General features: G+C 35.1%; 1 protein-coding gene across 1 annotated transcript; it reads right to left on the reverse strand.

Moving 5' to 3' along the window:
- Positions 1 to 868: 868 nt before the first annotated feature.
- On the reverse strand, positions 869 to 10,309 carry LOC125066790 (organic cation transporter protein-like). The gene is made up of 8 exons (XM_047675062.1): positions 9,967 to 10,309; positions 4,948 to 5,155; positions 4,528 to 4,628; positions 3,352 to 3,506; positions 2,426 to 3,055; positions 2,051 to 2,232; positions 1,531 to 1,822; positions 869 to 1,486 (listed from the first exon to the last, which is right to left on the reverse strand). The coding sequence occupies exons 1-7, from the start codon at positions 10,125 to 10,127 to the stop codon at positions 1,607 to 1,609; spliced, it is 1,653 nt and encodes a 550-aa protein (XP_047531018.1). The 5' UTR covers positions 10,128 to 10,309; the 3' UTR covers positions 869 to 1,486; positions 1,531 to 1,606.
- Positions 10,310 to 19,463: the final 9,154 nt, after the last annotated feature.

Consider the following 19,463-nt stretch of genomic DNA (forward strand, 5'->3'; position numbering starts at 1 on the left):
TTAATTTCTGATCGTAGTTCATCACTCAAATGCTCGACAGTCGACAGTGATTAAAAATATCATAAAAATATCACCTGCGTATCTATATGAAATTCAGACACATTTAAATCCTCCAAGCTACAGTTATGCTCCTATGGGAATATGATCTAATTCTTTTCCGTTCCTGTGTTATTACAGAAAAACCTTTAGCCAAGTAGACAGTTACAGGTGTTAGCTTTTACTGCTTACTATATTTTTTTTAGGTTACGGTTGTAGCAGAGTATAATACATAATTCGGTTAGTATTGAGCTAAGCGATCTCTATCAGATAAATTTTTCGCTTATGCGTTTTACAAAAGGCATTTTATCGACATTTAGAAGATCTGATAATCTTATTCACAAATAAGTAATGAGATATATTATTTGTAGCCAGCCTAAAACTATTAACTAATTTTGTATACAAATTCAACTTCAATCCAAAATATTTGGTACTATTAAAGTTTGTGCGGAGAAGGAGCGCAGAAAGCTAATATTTTTATAAAGTATTTCTAAAATAATAAAAAAAATCACACAATACGATACGTTTAACTCACACACGTTTAACTACATTATATTTAATATAAAACATTCATAGTTTACGTTCATACTGCCAATGATAACATACGTCATGAGAAAGATGAAAATCAATGTTTTTTTTACGTTACGTTTGTTTTTTTTATGTTAGTGGCGATGAGGTATTGTTCAGTTCAGTCTCATTTTTCCTACGTATCTTTCGAATCCACGCATATAATATTTTACTAACAATAAATTACGGTCGAATTTCGACCAATAGGCGACTGCTAGTCACAATAACAGTGAGTCTGACGTTGAATAAAAATGCGAAATCACGTGGAATTAAAGTTTAATTTAAATAAATTTTAAATAAATATCACATTCGATATTGCTTTCTACTTATCAAATAATCTTAATTATATTGTAATTAAATAATATTACATCGGGGTGTTCTTAAGTGCTTAAAATAATAACTTATTATTACTACAAATAAAATAATAATGAACAAAAAAACCAAACGAAGAATATTTTTTTACAATTATTGTGTCACCATTGTAAGAGACATCTAATTCTATACTTTACTATTCTCAGATTTGATATAAACCTACTTTTGTAAATGTAGTAGTAGTTGTAGGTTACATATATCAAGTTGGCAATTTGCCGAATCGATTTTAGTCGATCAATTGCTAAATCGAAAGCAATTTGAATCGCCGGACAAATTTGTAAGAGATATTGTTAGACTTTTGTTGATTCAAGCTTTTTTATTGAAATTAATTCTACTCGACAAATAATGGCTTAAAAATATCTCTACGAAACAAACTTGGAACCCAAACTCGGTCAAATTGTAAAATGTTAAAATCCGACGATCCAAGATTCTAAGACTCGAGTTTGCTTCTACAGAATAGAAAAGATATTTTAGATGTAAATACCATTATCGTATTTTTCCTCCAAAATATAATGTCAATATTTTATAATTTAATTTATATTTAATAAATTAATTTGTTCATTAGAACAAATTAATTTATTATTACTCTAAGTATTTTGTCTGTTGAGTGACCCTAAAGTTTTTGTATCCATTAAAAACGAGAAGTGACTTGAGCATCGGTCGTGTTGGTCCGTCCGTTTGCCTCATCACGTTTGGTGCTATGAGGTTGTGATGCGATGAGCTCCGCTTCACGGATCGTGTCAGGCAACCTTGTGTTCAGAGTTTCCGGAGTGGTGAGCATCAGTCCGCCCGCCAACAGCGCCGTCGCGCCGAACAGAACCGACGGTAGCCATTCGATGTAGATTGCCTTTGAAAATTGCGTTAAAACATTTGTTTAAAAAAAAAAGTTATGTGTGAATTAAAAGTGAGTGAAACTCTCGATACTGTTTCATTCTCAATTCAATCTTTTTAATTAACCATTCAAGAGCCTTCTTTATTAAAGTTGAGCATTGGCCTTAACATAAGAAAAAATATCTCGATAAGAAATAATTTAAACTATTACATAGAAACATAGTGTCTGAATTAAAATTCTTACAAGTAGCGGCATCTGTGGCGCCACGATTGAACCGATGCGGCCCACCATTGAGCAGAAACCGAGCATCGAATGGCGCGCATGTGTGGGGAACAACTCCGACGTGTACATGTAGATACCACTGAAGGCCTGAGTGATAGCAATCTTTCCCACCAGGTACAGCAGCGTCGCGAGCCAGGACATGTCTGAGGGAAATGTAAACATATGTCAATTTAAACGGTGGCAACATTTAAGTAGTTATATGCGATGTCAAATGTATTATAACTGCTTATACAAACACAGACATAGCAACTGCAATCGATAGAAAGTATTGAATATGAAAATAATGTTCTGAATAGACACTTCACTATATTATGAAGAACGAAGCTAAGAACTTACTTTTAGGCACGAATGCGATCGCAGTACAAGAGATGCCGCAGACGACGAACGCAATCAATAACGTCCTCTTTCTTCCAATGCGGTCTAAAACCAAGGCGTTGGTGACGACGGCGATCACCTCCACACTAACCACCAACATATAGTTTGTGTATTTATCACCAGCTAAAGACACAGAGTTGATGGCGAGTCCATAGAACACGAACGTGCAAGTTATCCACCACCAGGAACATATGGCCAATCTGGTCATTATTATCGGTGATCGCAGAACTTGCATCCACAGTCCCTCCTCTTCTTGATCTTTCTTATCGTCGATCTGGACTTTCTCGTCGACGGTCGTCAGCTGTCGTATCGTGTCGTCTGATAAGGTGACGTTGTTCATCTTTGCCGCCTTCTCTATGATCACTAAAGCCTCCTCCTTGTGTCCCTTAGACAAAAGCCATCGAATGCTCTCCGGCAGAAAATATATGTAGGACAGGAAAAGCAGCGATGGTGGGTAAACTACTAGGATAAAAGTCCGCCAATAAGGAAACGTTTTGGCCAAGAGAGCGAAACTTAAGCCTCCTATCACCAGCATGATCCCGAGGAACGCTGTCGTCAACACTCGCTTGTCTTGGCCGAGTAGTTCGATGGCTGGAAAATACGAAACACTATAATTTATACAAATTTGAATTAATAATTTTATAAAAATATTATGTCTATTTCTTTTACTTTGATTCAACTAAGGCACATAAATTAGCACATCAAATAAATAGGTTTTAAAATAGCAATAACCGTAGTATAAAGTGGTACCCTCGTTAATTCTGATTTCCATAACACAAGTGCTTTAGCTACTTACATTGGGATCAGAGTAATGTATGTAAAAAAAATCGAAGTCAGAAGACCTAAATCCAAATGAATGAATCGTAGACGCCATACCGGATACTTACTAAGAATATAAGCAGCGGGAAAGGTACTAGCGCCAGCAACGGTTTCGAGGAACTCCACGATGACGTACATCTCATAGGAGAAGGAGAATGCCTTCAGCGAGCCGATAGCACCGACCAAAGTACAGCTCAATATGAGTGCTCGCTTCCGACCCCAACTGAAATCATAATAATATATTTATCTAAAATAGCAATGGCTCATTCTTTTTTCTCTCATCCGCTGGAACGGAAAACTCGACACGACCGGTAACAGTTCAGGCGCAGGACTAAGGACGACTTAACTGACTTGTCTGAGCGTCACGCAAAACTATTGTTTTGTTTATGATTACATCTTAATATGGTTGGTTTTTATTTTATTTCGTTACGATGACTGAAAGAGCGCAAGGTATAATAAAACATGCATGTACAGCACCGAGACCCCCTCACAGACGCCGCGGGCATAAGCTAGTGGTCAATTAAAACATTCAAGAGTTACGAGTAACATTCGTGTTTGTATAATCGCAGCAATAAACAGCGTTAATATTATTCGTGGTGTTGAAATAAAGACATTTAACATATGTTTTATTATATGCAATTAATATTGCAATAGTTTTGAAAGAGTTGCATTCCTCACAGATCACGAATGGAACGTGACTAATGCGTCCCTGTTGAGAAGGTATTTCAGTCATTTGTTTTTTTTTAACATAATATTCATCATTTCATTTTATTTCTTTTTCGTATGTCGTCAAAAATGTTATCAATATAAATATTTATAATAGTTTCAAGTTTAGTGATAAAATATGTTAATGTATGTATTTTGTATAAGTAAGGTAGGTAGTAGTATTGGTAGGTAAGGCAGGTACAGTAAAAGAAGTCCTCATTTTATTTATTACATTAATATTAGTGTCGTTATAATGATTTTTATAAAACTCATTAAAGTACTCGAGGGGTTTCACGAGTAGCTATTGAAAAGTCGCATTATCCATTTCCTGGTACCGACGTCAGATTTAGGTGCAGATAGCACATTGTTGTATTGACATTTAAAAGTAGGGAAAATCGGCTCCCAATATTTTTTACACGAAGAGGAGAGTAATTAGAGCAAGTAAAAATAAGAGACAAGTTTTACGTTATCGTAAACACTGGATAGGATACAATACATTGTTATCATCGATATACAAGTATATTAACAAATATACTGACCGGTCGGATATGTAGCCCAGGATGGGGAGCGAGACCAGCATCCCGATATTGTGGATGGTCCCCACCAGCGTGCGCTTCCAGTCCTGACAAGCCAGGTTGAACTGCAAACAACAACAGTCAGGACCGTTTAACATGTTTCTTGAAGGAAGACTTAGTCGGACGCGTAAAGGCTAAGTCTCTAATTTATTTATTGATTTTTATATTATTTATATGTATATGTTCATATGTATATGCTTCATGGGTCTAGTGGCTAGTTTATAAGACTGGATCAAAAAAAAATTATGGATTGTTTTGTAAATAAATCCTCAGAAGCAATTCTAGTACCGTGTTACGCATATTATATATTGTGTTAGTAGTAGTGTCAGCTTGCAAACACGCTAACTAATCACTCAGTATCTTTTACTTAACTAAACATCTCACCTCAGCGACGATTGTATCTTTCGAAGCGTAAAGCCAACGATCGCAAGGCCTTAGTTCATCGGAGAAATTCCCGGGCGCGCAGTGCTCTGCGTCCAGGGGCGTTTTGCTAAAGCAACGCCGATCTCTCGTGCTCTCCGGCAGCGCGCTCTCCAACCACAGAGGATTGTACTCTGTACTGTTAGCCGCTTCACACTCTGGCACCACGCATCTGAAAATGTATTTATTCATCTTATAGTATTAGGAATATTTAATGTTATCGATAAAAACTCTGTTCTCTACGTGAAGCCTGAGAGGACGTAATGTATCCAAGACGTTTATACATGACACGGGCGTCAGCGAAGTCGTATCTAATCCAATGATTTCCTATTTAAGCAATCCCATTAAGGTAATATGTTAGTGAAAAGAAATCTTTCGAAATCTGCTCTTTGACCATTATTCCACTATAGTAAATGAGTTTTACCAACTAGTAAAATGTTAAAAATAGTATAATTTATTAAATTAACTTACTTCGAACGTTTATATATTATATAACGTTTATATATTGTTTATATATTATAGGCTTACTGTTTAATTAAAAACTTAGGTCTTTCGCTTTATTAAGATGTAAATAAAAGTATAACGGATTAATAATATTGGCGAATAGTTCTCAATATATGTTATGTGATAGAGTCACAGTACCACTGGTAGCTTCACTTAATACAGTTTGCTAAATGACGATTCGAAAGTGCCTACTTGAATTAAGTATATTTTGATTTGAACCTAGAAGATGACAAACGTGACGATTCGTGGTTTTATGAGCCCACTTGAATAAAGAATATTTTCCTTTCCATTTTGAACAATCTACATACGCTTTTACATCGGGATTCGTAGGTTATTTGATTTGAGCCTCTACCGCTTCTATTTTCCGGATGCTTGTGTATCGTGCTTGATTTATTTTAGAGTAATGCCACCAACCTTGAGCCACAAAGTAAGTAATGCGAGTAAAGGATTCGTGGTTAACACATGATCTCATAACATTCCTTAACTTTCTTGGTTTAAATCTTTACCCTCTCATCATTTTCTTCAGTTCTTTTTCTTTTTCGATTTTCTTTTGTTCTTATTCGGATTAAACAAAACTACTTTCATGGCGAGTATCTCGGACATATTTTTAATAGTGATCTATGTCTCCTTGTCAGATTACTCGCGAGAGCCACATAACGAGAACATTCCATATTGCAGAGATAAAAATATATTTACATAATTTCAAACTAAACGTGCTTCCTATGTGGAGCCGTAACTTCGACGTGTACATTGATAGGTTTAATTGTATCACTTGACTCAACTGTCCTGACTCATATTGGGACACAAATGAGTGAGATATTACTGGACAATGGATCCTGGAATATTTTATATTGCACTTATAGATAAAATTATTAATTAAATCAAAAACTACAACTCAGTGGGTTATGGTAATCATTTATTTCGATATCATAGTTAAGCGGTGACATCGCGAGTCAGCACGCGTAGACCTGTGGAGGAAAAGAGAAGCAGAAATTAAGTGGAATAATTCCTCAGTGCACTATCCGTGTTATAGACAATGAGATCACTTTTTATTATTTGAAAATGTAGGATATTGTATGAGCGATACATTATTAGTTTTTTTTATAAACCGTATCTTATAAAATATATTGAGAAGTATTCCCCAATATTTTTAATTCTTTTTTTACATCTTAGCTAAGCGATAGGTTTTCGAATAGGTTTACTGGTCTTTATAATAATTTTTGTTTGATTTATGAAGCATCAAATCTTAAAATATGCGTCGCCATTATTTGGACAATTTTTCCTTGTCCTTAACATTACAAAAAAGAGCTGCGTCGCTCATGTCAAGGTCGGTCGCATGGTTATTGTAATCACTCTGCCACTGTAGTATAGCAAAAAGCGAAAAACATAAAAAGTTAAACACCAATAGGTGATCAGTGCTTCCACTCATCGATATCATCGTGAGTCAGTTCAAACATCCGTGTTATTGACAATTGTATATTTATTTTACAGCTTTGTTTTAGTTTTGCTGTATGAATAACATAAGCCTTTAAATGCCCCAAGGCTGGACAACGAGCTCCTCTCCTAATAAGAAGTTTTGGAGCTTATCCACCATGCTGATGTGGATTTCACGTGATGAAATAAGCAGAAGACACGCGAGTTGCCTCACGGTGTACACGTATATACAGCTGTAAACCCAAATTAAGCATATGAATACTCAGTGGTGTTGGCTCGGGCTGCCACTGAGCGCTATTAAGTTGGGAGTATGACATCAAAAGGGGAAACATCTTCTTTTTTTTTTAATGTTTTCACTTTCTCGCAATAAGGAATAAGTGAAATGAAGATACTTCCCTATTAGCGTCAGCGCTTCCGAGTCGGGCTAGCTATTATCTCATCAAGCTCCAGACAAGGTGACGTATCTGTACGCGAAGAAACTAGGACAAGGCGTATTCGAAAGCATTGTTTTGCAGGTTTGAAACATATTACTTAATTCTTTTTATAATTAAATCTTAAATCGTACGTTTTAACACTCCTAATTGCTATTATATGGTGATTTTATATCATTTGGAACTAGTATTGGCAGCTATAATGGTAATAAAGAAGTCCCAAACTGTAACTGAGGTATTAAATTTAAGCTTTAGTAAAGGCAAAAGGGAAAAATCTGTATCACTTAGTTATTCTAAAAAATTGATCAGCCATCTATTGAGCTATTTCGACTTGTTGATGCGACGTGTTTACGTGTTACATGTTTTGTCTCATTTGTATTCGAACAGCTACAGTATTACATGTCGAGTGAAAGTCGCAGAACTATGTGTTCGTTTAAACAGCCGCGAGTCCTTCCCAAACTAAATTAGCAGCGGTTAAGTCTTATGTAAACATTATTGCAAAAGTCTCTCGGCATATCACGGCCGTTAATTTATATTGAATATATTCATTTAATTTGGTGCATATAATATACAAACTATAAGCTGACGACCTCCGTTGTCGAGTAGTGTGTACACCGGTTTTCATGGGTACGCCACACCGAGGTCCCGGGTTCGATTGCCGGCCAAGTCGATGTAGAAAAGTTCATAAGTTTTCTATATTGTCTTAGGTCTGGGTGTTTGTTGTACCGTCGTTACGTCTGATTTTCCATAACACAAGTACTTTAACTACTTAGATTGGGATCAGAGTAATCTATGTGATGTTGTCCAATATTTATTTATTATTATTATTGATGCAAATGCTCTGATCAAGTATATATAAAACATTCCAAATCGAACGTGACCACTTGAGTGATATGGGGATATCATGAATATCATTCTGCTAGGGCATACCACTGTGTGCTCTACTGAATTCTACACATTTGTTAAAGATGACAACTAAATAAGGAACTAAATTAAGAAATATTTTGTTAACAATTTTAATTGATTAATCCCACAAATCGCTTGTCTTTTTAAAATTTAATGATTCAAACATTTTTAATCCTTCGTAACTCACTTGCGTAAAATTTTCCTTTGAGATTATCAAAGGAAAATTTTACGCAAGTGAGTTAAAATTAAACGATACGAGATATTTTACTCAAATACAATACCATTAAAGATAAAACTGAAGATTGTTTACGTAGGAAGGAATATAGTTAATAGAATAATTACTTAACAATGGCGTGTTTATCCCGTGCTGCACTACGGCAGCGAGACTCGGCGAGGAAACGTCAATTAAATGATAATTACCGGCAACAGTCGGGACCTTATCACTAGTTGAACGATAGCATCGCCGTTGCTAATGACACGCGTACAATATACACATCAATTTAAAATGTAGTCTCTGTTTAATGTTATCTATGAGACCGGCTTTATTTGCTGCTCAGTTCAACACACATATACTTTGACATTAATATATTTTTCCTTAATCTGCTAAGGACTTCTTTGTGTCTTTCTTTGTGAGGAGAATCTGTCTCCTGGACGATTAGGGCGGCCATTCTCAAGAAGGTCAGCTGTCTGCGCAGGACATATTATGGCACAAGTGCACTCGTTATCCCTCCCGCTCTTGATACCATGGGAAGTAATGATATCGGCAAACAGCAACATTGTACTGTGTTCCGATTTAAACGGTAAGTGAGCCAGTGGAATCAGAGGCCTAAAGGATGTAACTTGGTCTAGTGAAGGGGGAAACTTTATAATTCCCATATCGTTGGGCCCTTTGCCCACTTTCTATCAACTTTTCCATTTGCTCGACTGCCTTACCAAATGATCGAATAAAATTGTTGTCATAACAAACATTTTTGGATATATGAAAACAATATTTTTATATCAAAACATAGCATATAATAATAAAAAGTCGTATTTTAATCAAAAGTAATAGAGCAAGGGTGCGTTGGCTATAATAGTATATCAACTGTAACGCTCTTCTAGCTCTCACGATTAATGACAAATAAAATCTTGAGAATCCGCAAAGAAAAAAAGAGTAACTAATACTGAATATCTTGTCTGTTAAATCTGACCCGGTGAGAACTTTTTATTAAAGTGTACTAAAGCACGTTTCATTTAAGTATTACAAAGGCAAAAGTATTTATTTATTTCTATAAATACGTGAGTAATGTCACAAACATTCGTGTTGTATCATTGAAATAATATTTATTATTTTCACTAATTAATATTTTTATTTACATTAAGGCCTTCATTATCTATACTAATAAAAATATTAGGATGGAACTCTATCCAGGTTCCCTGAGCGAACCCGCCCCGGCGCGCGCGTCGCCCGCTAATAGGGTGCTTTATTTTACTGAATGCTATCTGTTCTTGTTACTTCTGACAGCCGCTGCTGCAAATCACCGCTAATCTTTCTTTAACATCGCAATGAGTTGTAAAGCAATATTTGCGTGACGTTAGTTCGACTATTTACGTAAAGTTCAATTGTTATATACAAAAAAACGTATTTGGTTTCTGTTTATTTTTTTTATATTATTCAAATTCCAAGAAATAGCTTCTGCAACGAGTATTTGATTGACTCGTACGTTACCTGTACGGAACATCGGCCGCTACAAACACGTAGTTGACGCCGTAGTGAGCCAGCGCAAAGGGCACGAATGCCAGCAACACGTAGTTCACGACGTGAAACCGCCGGAACTGCCCCAGTTCCAGCATCAGTGCATCCGTGTCAAATGGACTTTTTTTCTCCATTGTCGAAACTTTAGAGTTTGCCACCCTTTCTATATTTTAAAACTCACTGTTCGCATAGCTTCGCTATTAATTGCTATTTTAATGCAAATCTATAATAATGATTTATGCAAAAACTATACATTCATTGACACGTAATTGTTATAAGTGATGCAGCGCGAAACTACATGTGCGCGTGCGCCGGGCACTTTGTCTCGAATGATAGCGCACGGTAATATTAAGTTAAGGCTTACGGGTGAAAATATACAACGATTAATCACGAGTCAACCAAAGCCACAAAACAAAGTTGAATCAATATTACACAGTAAATATCCTGATATTAAGGTATGTCATATTGGAACCAAACGTTTGTTCGTTTGTACAATATAACTTAATTTTTAAGATTTAATTTAAAATATAGTTTTGAAGAAATTAAAATATTTTAATCTTTTCAAAATTAGATGCACCAGTAGGAGAAATTTCTGCTAACTAGGAATTTGGAAAAATCGGTGCATAATTAAAACAAAATGCTCCTCCGTCGTTTCCTGTTCACAAATACTATTTCTTTTTCATTCTCAAATGATTTATAAATTATTCAATTTGAGCTCTGAATTTATTTATGAAACTCGAATGTACATCATAGAATCTAATATCGAAGAGTCTTATCACACGATACATGAGAATTTTATAAATTATTATTCTCAAAACGTGACAATTAAATACAATATTTTACTTTTAATACCACTTTATTACTATGCAGAGTTATAAAACCGGCGATGAGCAAAACCGCCATGAGAAACCTAGGATGTGTCCCACGATGTTTCGGACATATTATGTTAGATGCATCATCATCCTCCTGTCCTTATCCCAATTTTATTTGGGTTTGGCGCAGCATGTCTTGACTCGTGTCAAAGTAGAAGGCCGAGCATAAGAAGAATTATAACAACAAATTAAAGCGCCAGTCTGAATTGACCCTGCAATCTGCTATCAGCTAACCATTAAAAACAGTAAACATTTATATTGCATGTAATTTCAAAGTCAATTGGCGTGAAATTATTATAAGTTACATGAATTACGTCAACGAGCTACCGTCATGGAAGAAGAAGACTTCTTCCATACTTCTCTGTCTGACGTCATCTCATAAGTAACATTCTTTCAGCCATATCGTCCTCCACACAATCCATCCATCGTTTCTTTGGTCAGCCCTACCTCTATTTCATCCACATCCAAGTTCAAGGTCTCACATCAAGGTCCTCATTTCTCCGCATAAAATGTCCATACCATGACAGCCGGTTTCCACAAAACTTCTCGGTTACTACTGCCACATACGAACGTTAAAATATATTAAAATGCTCGAAACATATGCCTGAAATAACATGGTGACGTCTGCCTCATTAGTCTACTTAAGATGAGAAGAGAAGCATTAGCATTAGCATTAGCAGCCTATAAATGTCCCACTGCTGGGATAAAGGCCTGCTCCTTTGAGGAGAAGGTTTGGAGCATATTCCACCACGCTGCTCCAATGCGGGTTGGCGGAATACACATGTGGCAGAATTTCGTTGAAATTAGTCACATGCAGGTTTCCTCACGATGTTTTCCTTCACCGCCGAGCACGAGATGAATTATAAACACAAATTAAGCACATGAAATTTCAGTGGTGCCTGCCTGGGTTTGAACCCGAAATCATCGGTTAAGATGCACGCGTTCTAACCACTGGGCCATATCGACTCAAGAAGAAGAAGAGAAGAGAAGGCCATCGACCAATTACACTGGGACATTCAAATAAGTTCGTTAAGAATCAAAATTGAATTTTATTGATAACTAATCTTTTGTTTTATTTGTGTAAACATTAAATATACACGTGAGAACGGAAGGAAAAAATTACCCGCAGTTAAGTGATTCGCAGATCCGAGACAGGTTTCTCGGAAAGGCCTCAGTCAATGTCGCCTACAAATTAAGCGATTACTAAGGTCACGTGACGCTGATATGTCAGAAAATCTATTATTATAAGAAATATTAGACAACATCACATACATTACTGTGATCCCAATGTAAGTAGCTAAAGCACTTGTGTTATGGAAAATCAGAAGTAACGACGGTACACCAAACACCCAGACCCAAGACAATATAGAAAACTAATAAACTTTTTCTACATGGGCCGGGAATCGAACCCGGGACCTCGCAGTGGCGTACCCATGAAAACCGGTGTACACACTACTCGACTGCGGAGGTCGTAAAATTATTATAGACGACTGCTTAGTGGTCCAGAGGTCGTAGCAGAGTGCCCGTCCATATAGTGTACACTATCGCTCAATATTGACATTCTGTCTGACATGAACGTCAATCAGAACGGCGAAAGTGCCCGCGCAAAGTGCGCGCGAGGCATTAAAACGTTGCTCTGCTAAACTAAGCCAAAAGTATTACTAATCAAACAACTGCTGCAGTTTGTAGGCAATTTATTCTGCTAGATATTTTTTATAAAATTATCAAACTACCGATTTAATTACAAAGTTCAAATCACAAATTTAATTATTATTACAAAAAAAAACAACTTTTTTCTAGGATGTTCTTGCTGAGAGTTGCTTTACTCGTGTAGTAGAAGCTGAATTATAACAACAAATTAAAGCACCAGTCTGGGTTGACCCTGCAATCTGCTATCAGCTAACCATAAAAAACAGTAAACATTTATATTGTATGTAATTTCAAAGTTAATTGGCGTGAAATTATTATAAGTTACATGAATTACGTCAACGAGCTACCGTCATGTCCTGTGCACTGTGTAAATGTACGAGTATCTTAGCGGCTCTCAGCTGGTATTACGTCGCCATAACTGAAGCACTGTACAACAACATGTGTATGTTCTCACCTCGGTGAGGTGATGGTGGTGTTGTTGGCAATATTATTTGTAAAGATGCCGTAGATTGATTGGTGAGCATTAAAATATACAGTACTAGTTGTAGCCTATGCCTTCGCTCGCATTTTAAGGGTTAGTCGTCAGATGTTAGGTATAAGAAGTAGCCTACCAAATTTGAAAGCGTGACAGACAGACAGATAAAGTTTCTTCCGAATATTTAATATTAGTATAGATATACTCTTCTAAAGTAATATAAAAACGTGTAGGATTGAGTGACGGTTAAATTAATAATAATTTATGTTTTGTAACAAAACATTGCTCGAGTGATTATTATTACCATAGTTATGTGTGATTGCCATTCAACGAGAATTGCGAATAAAATAGTAATAAAGGTCCTTGAGTACAAGGAATTTGTGTTGTAATACGAGTATCTATCGGAAAACTAAAGAAGGTCTGAAAGAATACGATTTGAAATCAAGATGTATGTTGTATCAAAACCGACGGAGCCCTCGATATGAAAAGTATATTTAAGTACGATATGTACACGCACGCTCAACATCTTGAGTGAGTAAGACGTGCTCATAGTAACTTCGGGCTTGCGGGATAAAACGCATGTCTCAATATTGATAACTTTATATCATTTCTTCATATTACAATAACACTAATAAATAATCTATATTGTATTTTTTTATTAATTCACTAATTAATAAAAATATTCAGTTCCTTGACTAACATTCAGGTTTAAAGATCTTTATTCTCAACAAGACAATACATAGTCACTTATTTGAGAACATTACTAACTTAAAATATATACCATTGCTAACATTCGTCACACCAAGTTTTATTTAATCTGTAGTGGTTAGTACGAAATCAATAAGAGAATAAAAGAAAAGAAAAGAAAAGAAAAACGCACCCACTGTATGTTAGTTAGTTAGTAAGATATTGTGCAAGTTGCGTTTTAAATGCGCTAAGTGAATGCGTCTTCTTATACAAGAAGGTATTTTATTATAAAGCTGTGCTCCTTCAAATGTGATCATTTTTTTTCCATAATTAGTTCTGGTTTTTGGCAGAACTAAAAGGCTAATTCGTCGATTGCTACGTTTACTATACTGCGCATGGTAATTATATTAGTGTACATGCTTTTATTTAGTGATTTTTGAATAAAGATACAAACGTTATAAGTATATAATTGATTGATGTTCAATATTTTAGTATCTTTGTAAATATTTTAGTGGCCGTTAGGTATGGATAGTTAAAAAGTAGCTTGATAAGTTTATTTTGTGCAATTTGTAAGTTAGCAAGTTTTGTTTTTGCGGCACTTCCGATACGATTTAAGTATGAGAGATGCGGTTTTACTAGTGTATTGTAAGTTGTGTACCGAAGTTATGAGGAATACAGCGGACAATGTTACGAAGTGATCTGAGTAGTGATGAAAGCTTGCTTTTAATGTATTCGATTTGGGTGTCCCACGTTAATGAACTGTCAATTCTTAATCCCAAGTATTTCTCGCTATTTTTTTGCTGAATCGGTGTATTATTAATTTTTAGTGGTTCGTGTGTGGTGGTATGACCTTATTTTTAGCTTTAAATAAAATGTAGCATGTCTTAGAGATATTAATGGTTAGAAGATTGGACTGAAACCATGAAAATATAGTGTTTAGATCGTCTTGAGCTTGTGATACAATATCATGTACGGAGGAACCGAAGTAAAATAAACAAGTGTCATCAGCATATAGGGTTAAATGTCCGTGTAGTCCGATATCTTGTATATTATTAATATATATTAAAAATAGTAATAGGCCTAAAATAGATCCCTGTGGGACTCCATATGATGTAGGTAGTGCGTCGCTTTTATAATTATCTATTTTAACTACTTGTGTTCTGTTTTGTAAATAAGACTCAAACATTTTTAGAGCTGAACCGGTGATATTTATAGTTTCTAATTTTTTTAACAATAATTCAAAAAACTTTCGAGGGCATATTCTTTTTTATAACACGCTGGCAAACGTCTGAGTGATAAATATATCTATACCTACATATAATAAAACCGTAACTGATCAAAATCTATACATAGAAGGTAATTGAGAAATAATTGTACTGGGGGTGTTTATTAACGCAATAGATCACAAATATGTGATTTTTTGAATTTTTTCTGTTTGTCTATTCGTCTGTTACCCCTAATCTCGGGAAAAATTAAAAAATCTGCTAATTTAAAAGTCCAATGTAAGTTGAGCTTTCGGCAATTTAGTCGATCATATGAAATAGGGTTTAACTTATACTGGTCATTGCCTAGCCAATATAAGCCACGCCCGCGCCGCCGCTGCTCCCGCCCGGTGACGCAAAAAATAGAGCTGTACATATATAATAATATAGATCGCGGATGAAATCTCTTTTCTCTATCAGACTGTTGTTAATATGAAATTTGGTTTCGAGAGTTGTTCGTCGACGAGTGTAGCTCAAGTGAGAGCATTTGGCTGGATTAATGTCCATGCCGTTTGAGCGACACCATTCAGAGACTCTGTCTATGTCTTTTTGGAGTGATTGAGCATTGGCGCTATTCGATATCTCCATACAGAACTTAAGGTCGTCTGCGAAGGTAAAGTATGTGGAGTGGAAGAGACTCCGTGATATCGTTAATAAAGATAATGAATAAGAGAGGTCCTAGGATGGACCCCTGGGGTACTCCAGACGATACACAAAATTCTCTAGGTGCATACCCTTTAATAGTGACGTGTGAATATCTCCGTTTGGTACAACAGTAAATATTATTTAGTTACGATATGACTAAACTAGTAGCTAATAGTACTATGAGCGCGACATTTAGTTAATTTTTAAGATTTCAAAACTGCTAATGATAGTCCACTTGAATGAAGGCGGTTATGATTCTGGCTTTAAGTTTAATTCATGTGACGGACGAGCGTCCGGCGAGTCATGATAAAACGAAAGGTTGTTATTGATTGATAAAATTCCACTGCGAATGTCCGCAACCAATCAATTGATCAATGTTACGAGCCATTGTCAACGTAACAACGTCGACTCGCACTCCGCGCTACTCGTTCGCTACGATATGTTGAAACCTCATTATTGCCATCAATGCCTCCAATGACATTGTAATTCAAACAAGAACTTAATGACATCGGGCCCACGAGGTTGTAATCACTTATTAGAAATTAATTTACTGAAGTAATTATAAGTATTTTAATTGTGTTCGTTAATGTCAATCTCACTGTAAAGGTAAAAACGTAAACTCTTCTTTTAACACGGTTGCATATTTACGTTATTGTGTAATGTAATTATACTAATTAGTTTAAAATGCAATATTGATTCTTTCAAATTTAATTTATTTCAAATATGTATATTCTATAAAACACACCTGTGTCGTTTCAAGTGCATTGACTGGGGGCAACGCCCTTGAAACTTCTCTTAAACAACGCACATACTTATTTTGAAAAAAAATACTGATGTTCGGTGAACTCTGTCTATATGTTTCGACGTCTGGAAGCATCTCGCTATTATCTTTAAAATTTCATATTCACGGTAATATAAGTAATTAATTAGTAAATAAGTCATCTTGGTAAATACACACATTCAAATTTTACTTAGTAGTCTATGTATTAAGTAATAGCAGTAGTAAGAGTTTCATTTATGATTATGGGCAGTGGTGACCACTTACCACCGGGTCGCCCTTTCGGTCGACAGACGTATAAATATATTACTGACAGCTCGTTCTTAGTTTCAACGCGATGTAATTGGTGCACTGAGAGTAACGAGTAAGTCCCAACGACCGAACACGAATTCACGAACGTATACGAATTCAAGTGAGATGGCCCGATTTAAGTCTCATGACACGCTGCACTCGGGGTTGGCTCCCAATGAGCGAAACGTTATCGTTGCAGTTCAGCCGATGTCCTATTCTTCTAACCCAACGTTCCAGTTGTGGTTCATTCGATATTAATAAGTAACATTTGGCTCTCAGTTACGATTAAGCTGAGGTGTATATTTGGGCGAGTCGAAGTTGGATCGGCATAGAATTGGGAACGTTTATAATGGTTATATGTTAGTAGAATTGGCCCTCAGTTTTAAGTTATGGCTTTTTTATGTTATATTTATTAGGTCTCAGCATCAAAGTGACTAGTGCAAAATCACAGATTGAGTCATAATCTGCATCAGCAAAGTATAATCAATATATTTTGAAGTGAAATCGCGTTTTAACCTTTTGGGTACTATTTAAAGTTCACTGCTGAGCTCTTTCTCGTGTTATACTAACTTTAAAATATAAGTAAATATATATTCGTAATAAGCACACTCCGTCACTGAAGTAGTTTGACTCATGCTCTAAATCTCTAGGATCTGTAGGATTTAAATGTACACTTATATCATTATTTTATTCGTCGTTACAGCTATCGTATCATGTTCATGATATGACGAATCATAATGATATCACATTATTTATTATTAAGACTCATTTAAAATGTGATGTCTGTAATGCGGGAAAGAATAAATTATTATTATTAATTATTGATTAAATATATTATGTTATATCTAATGTTACCAGACGGACGACGAAGTGATCTCATAAGGGTTCCTTTTCTCCTTTAGAGATCGAAAACCTAAAAACTAATAGTAAGATGATGAATGATATATTACAAAAAAAAAAAAATTTGAACTTAGTTTTTCTTTTTAATGTAATACAATTCTTTCTTTTGAAATTAAACTTATTTGGTTTTTATCTAAACTTAGAATAAACTGTAATTGATGCAGCTACAGCCGTAGTAAACTATTTTTATCGAGTGAGAATTAGAAATATATTTTTATTTTTTTAGATGTTATTATAGCCATTTTTGCTTCGGCTGGAAGTTCTGAATAAATAAATAAATAACGACGTAAATAGCCTTAACTATTACATGGACATTAAGCATCTCGTTTAAAGGTATATTTTATAACATATACCTGAAAACGGATTCGTTTCCCGGCTTATTGATATGTTATTAAAGTATACTACTATGACCTATAAATTAAAACGTTAAAAAAATTTGAAACCTTGTAATTATATACCTACTTCGTAACTCGCATTATCAGGTACTATGAAAAAAATATCAATTTCTCGTTCATTTTGGCATGAATGATTTTATCAACAACCATAACAACTACAGTAGACATAGAGTTAAGTAGGCATACGAAATGTTTAAACTCACTTTTAACTATAAAAGATAAAACATTTAGTTTGTTGCTAAAAGAAAGATTCATACTTATGTTAAGATAATCAACAAGTCTCCATAGTTACGCAACTGTTAGCTCAATCAAATTAAATGTATTTTATTCAAGTGAACTTTACAATGAAGCGTTTTTGAATCGTTAATATTTAAACACAATTGGTGTCCTGTGATAGAACCCGAGCCTAAATCCAATCGTTTATTTTTTTTCCATAAAGAATGATTTCATTGAAAAATAAGATTTATTTAGTAATTTAGTCATAATAAACTTTTAAAATATTATGTTCATTGACATGAAAAAGGACGTACAACGTATTTTTAATTCTATCTTATTTTTGGTATAAGTACCTACTATCTACTACTATCATAATATAAATCTTGTTCAATGTTAACGGTATACGTGGTACTGTATTGTTTGCTGTTGATACATCATTTCTTTTAGAAGATGTCAGAAAACAAGCTAATTACGACGACTTTAACATATATTGCATAGTCACTGATAAAGATATCGGATTAGAAAACAATGTTTTTATTTTAAAAGCTTAAGCGAAACCTGTTGTGTTTACTTTACCTGATGTCAAACAACGATATTTTAAATTAAGGTTAGACAGTAGACAATACAATGTTGTTAGCACCCCGGCCGGGCAGAGTGACTCGACGTTAAGAAGAGATACAAATATAACTCCTAAGTCAGAACACGTGAGTCTGATGCTTCTTCAAATGGTGTCCAAACATTGGGTGCATATCTCGCCCGGAATGTGTCGCTAATCCCGGCGCGCGGTCACGACCTTAACATTAACACTAGTCGGTTTGTTTTTATCAGTTTATTTCCGTATTAAATATCTTAATTCCTTTTAGTTTGTTATATTAATTAGGTCACGGAGAGTTGTTTTAATGTTTATATATTATTTAAGTCTTATCAATTTTAAATTTTGCTTTTAAGTTTATTGTTAATAAATATAAGATGTACGTCTCAAATGGAATTCTTATTTATCAAGTCTTGCTGCCCGATTAGTACATTTTAGCTATTTCCTTAATTTCATATCTTATGGTATATCTCAGTAGGTATAATGTGGCTTGTTCGTGAACGAGCTGTTTAAGCTCTTCGTAATCTTGGAATTAGAGTCTCTGTATTGAAAACTGCATACCACTACACATATGTGCATTTAATATAGATCAATATGGCCCTTCACAGTATGTAATTTAAATGAATATTTTCGAATATATTACAGATTTGAAACGCAGGGACATAGCGGTCAGTATTGTCTAATGACTGAAAAACTGTGAACGTTGT

The sequence above is a fragment of the Vanessa atalanta genome, chromosome 10 (assembly GCF_905147765.1).
Source record: "Vanessa atalanta chromosome 10, ilVanAtal1.2, whole genome shotgun sequence".
NCBI classification, from domain to species: Eukaryota; Metazoa; Arthropoda; class Insecta; order Lepidoptera; family Nymphalidae; genus Vanessa; species Vanessa atalanta.

Coding starts and splice junctions, on each gene's coding strand:
- LOC125066790 (XM_047675062.1), bottom strand. CDS start 10,127: ATGGAGAAAAAAAGTCCATTTGACACGGATGCACTGATGCTGGAACTG. Junction 5,156..9,966: donor GCGGCCGATGTTCCGTACAG/GTAACGTACGAG, acceptor ATACATTTTCAG/ATGCGTGGTGCCAGAGTGTG. Junction 3,056..3,351: donor TCCCGCTGCTTATATTCTTA/GTAAGTATCCGG, acceptor CGTATTTTCCAG/CCATCGAACTACTCGGCCAA.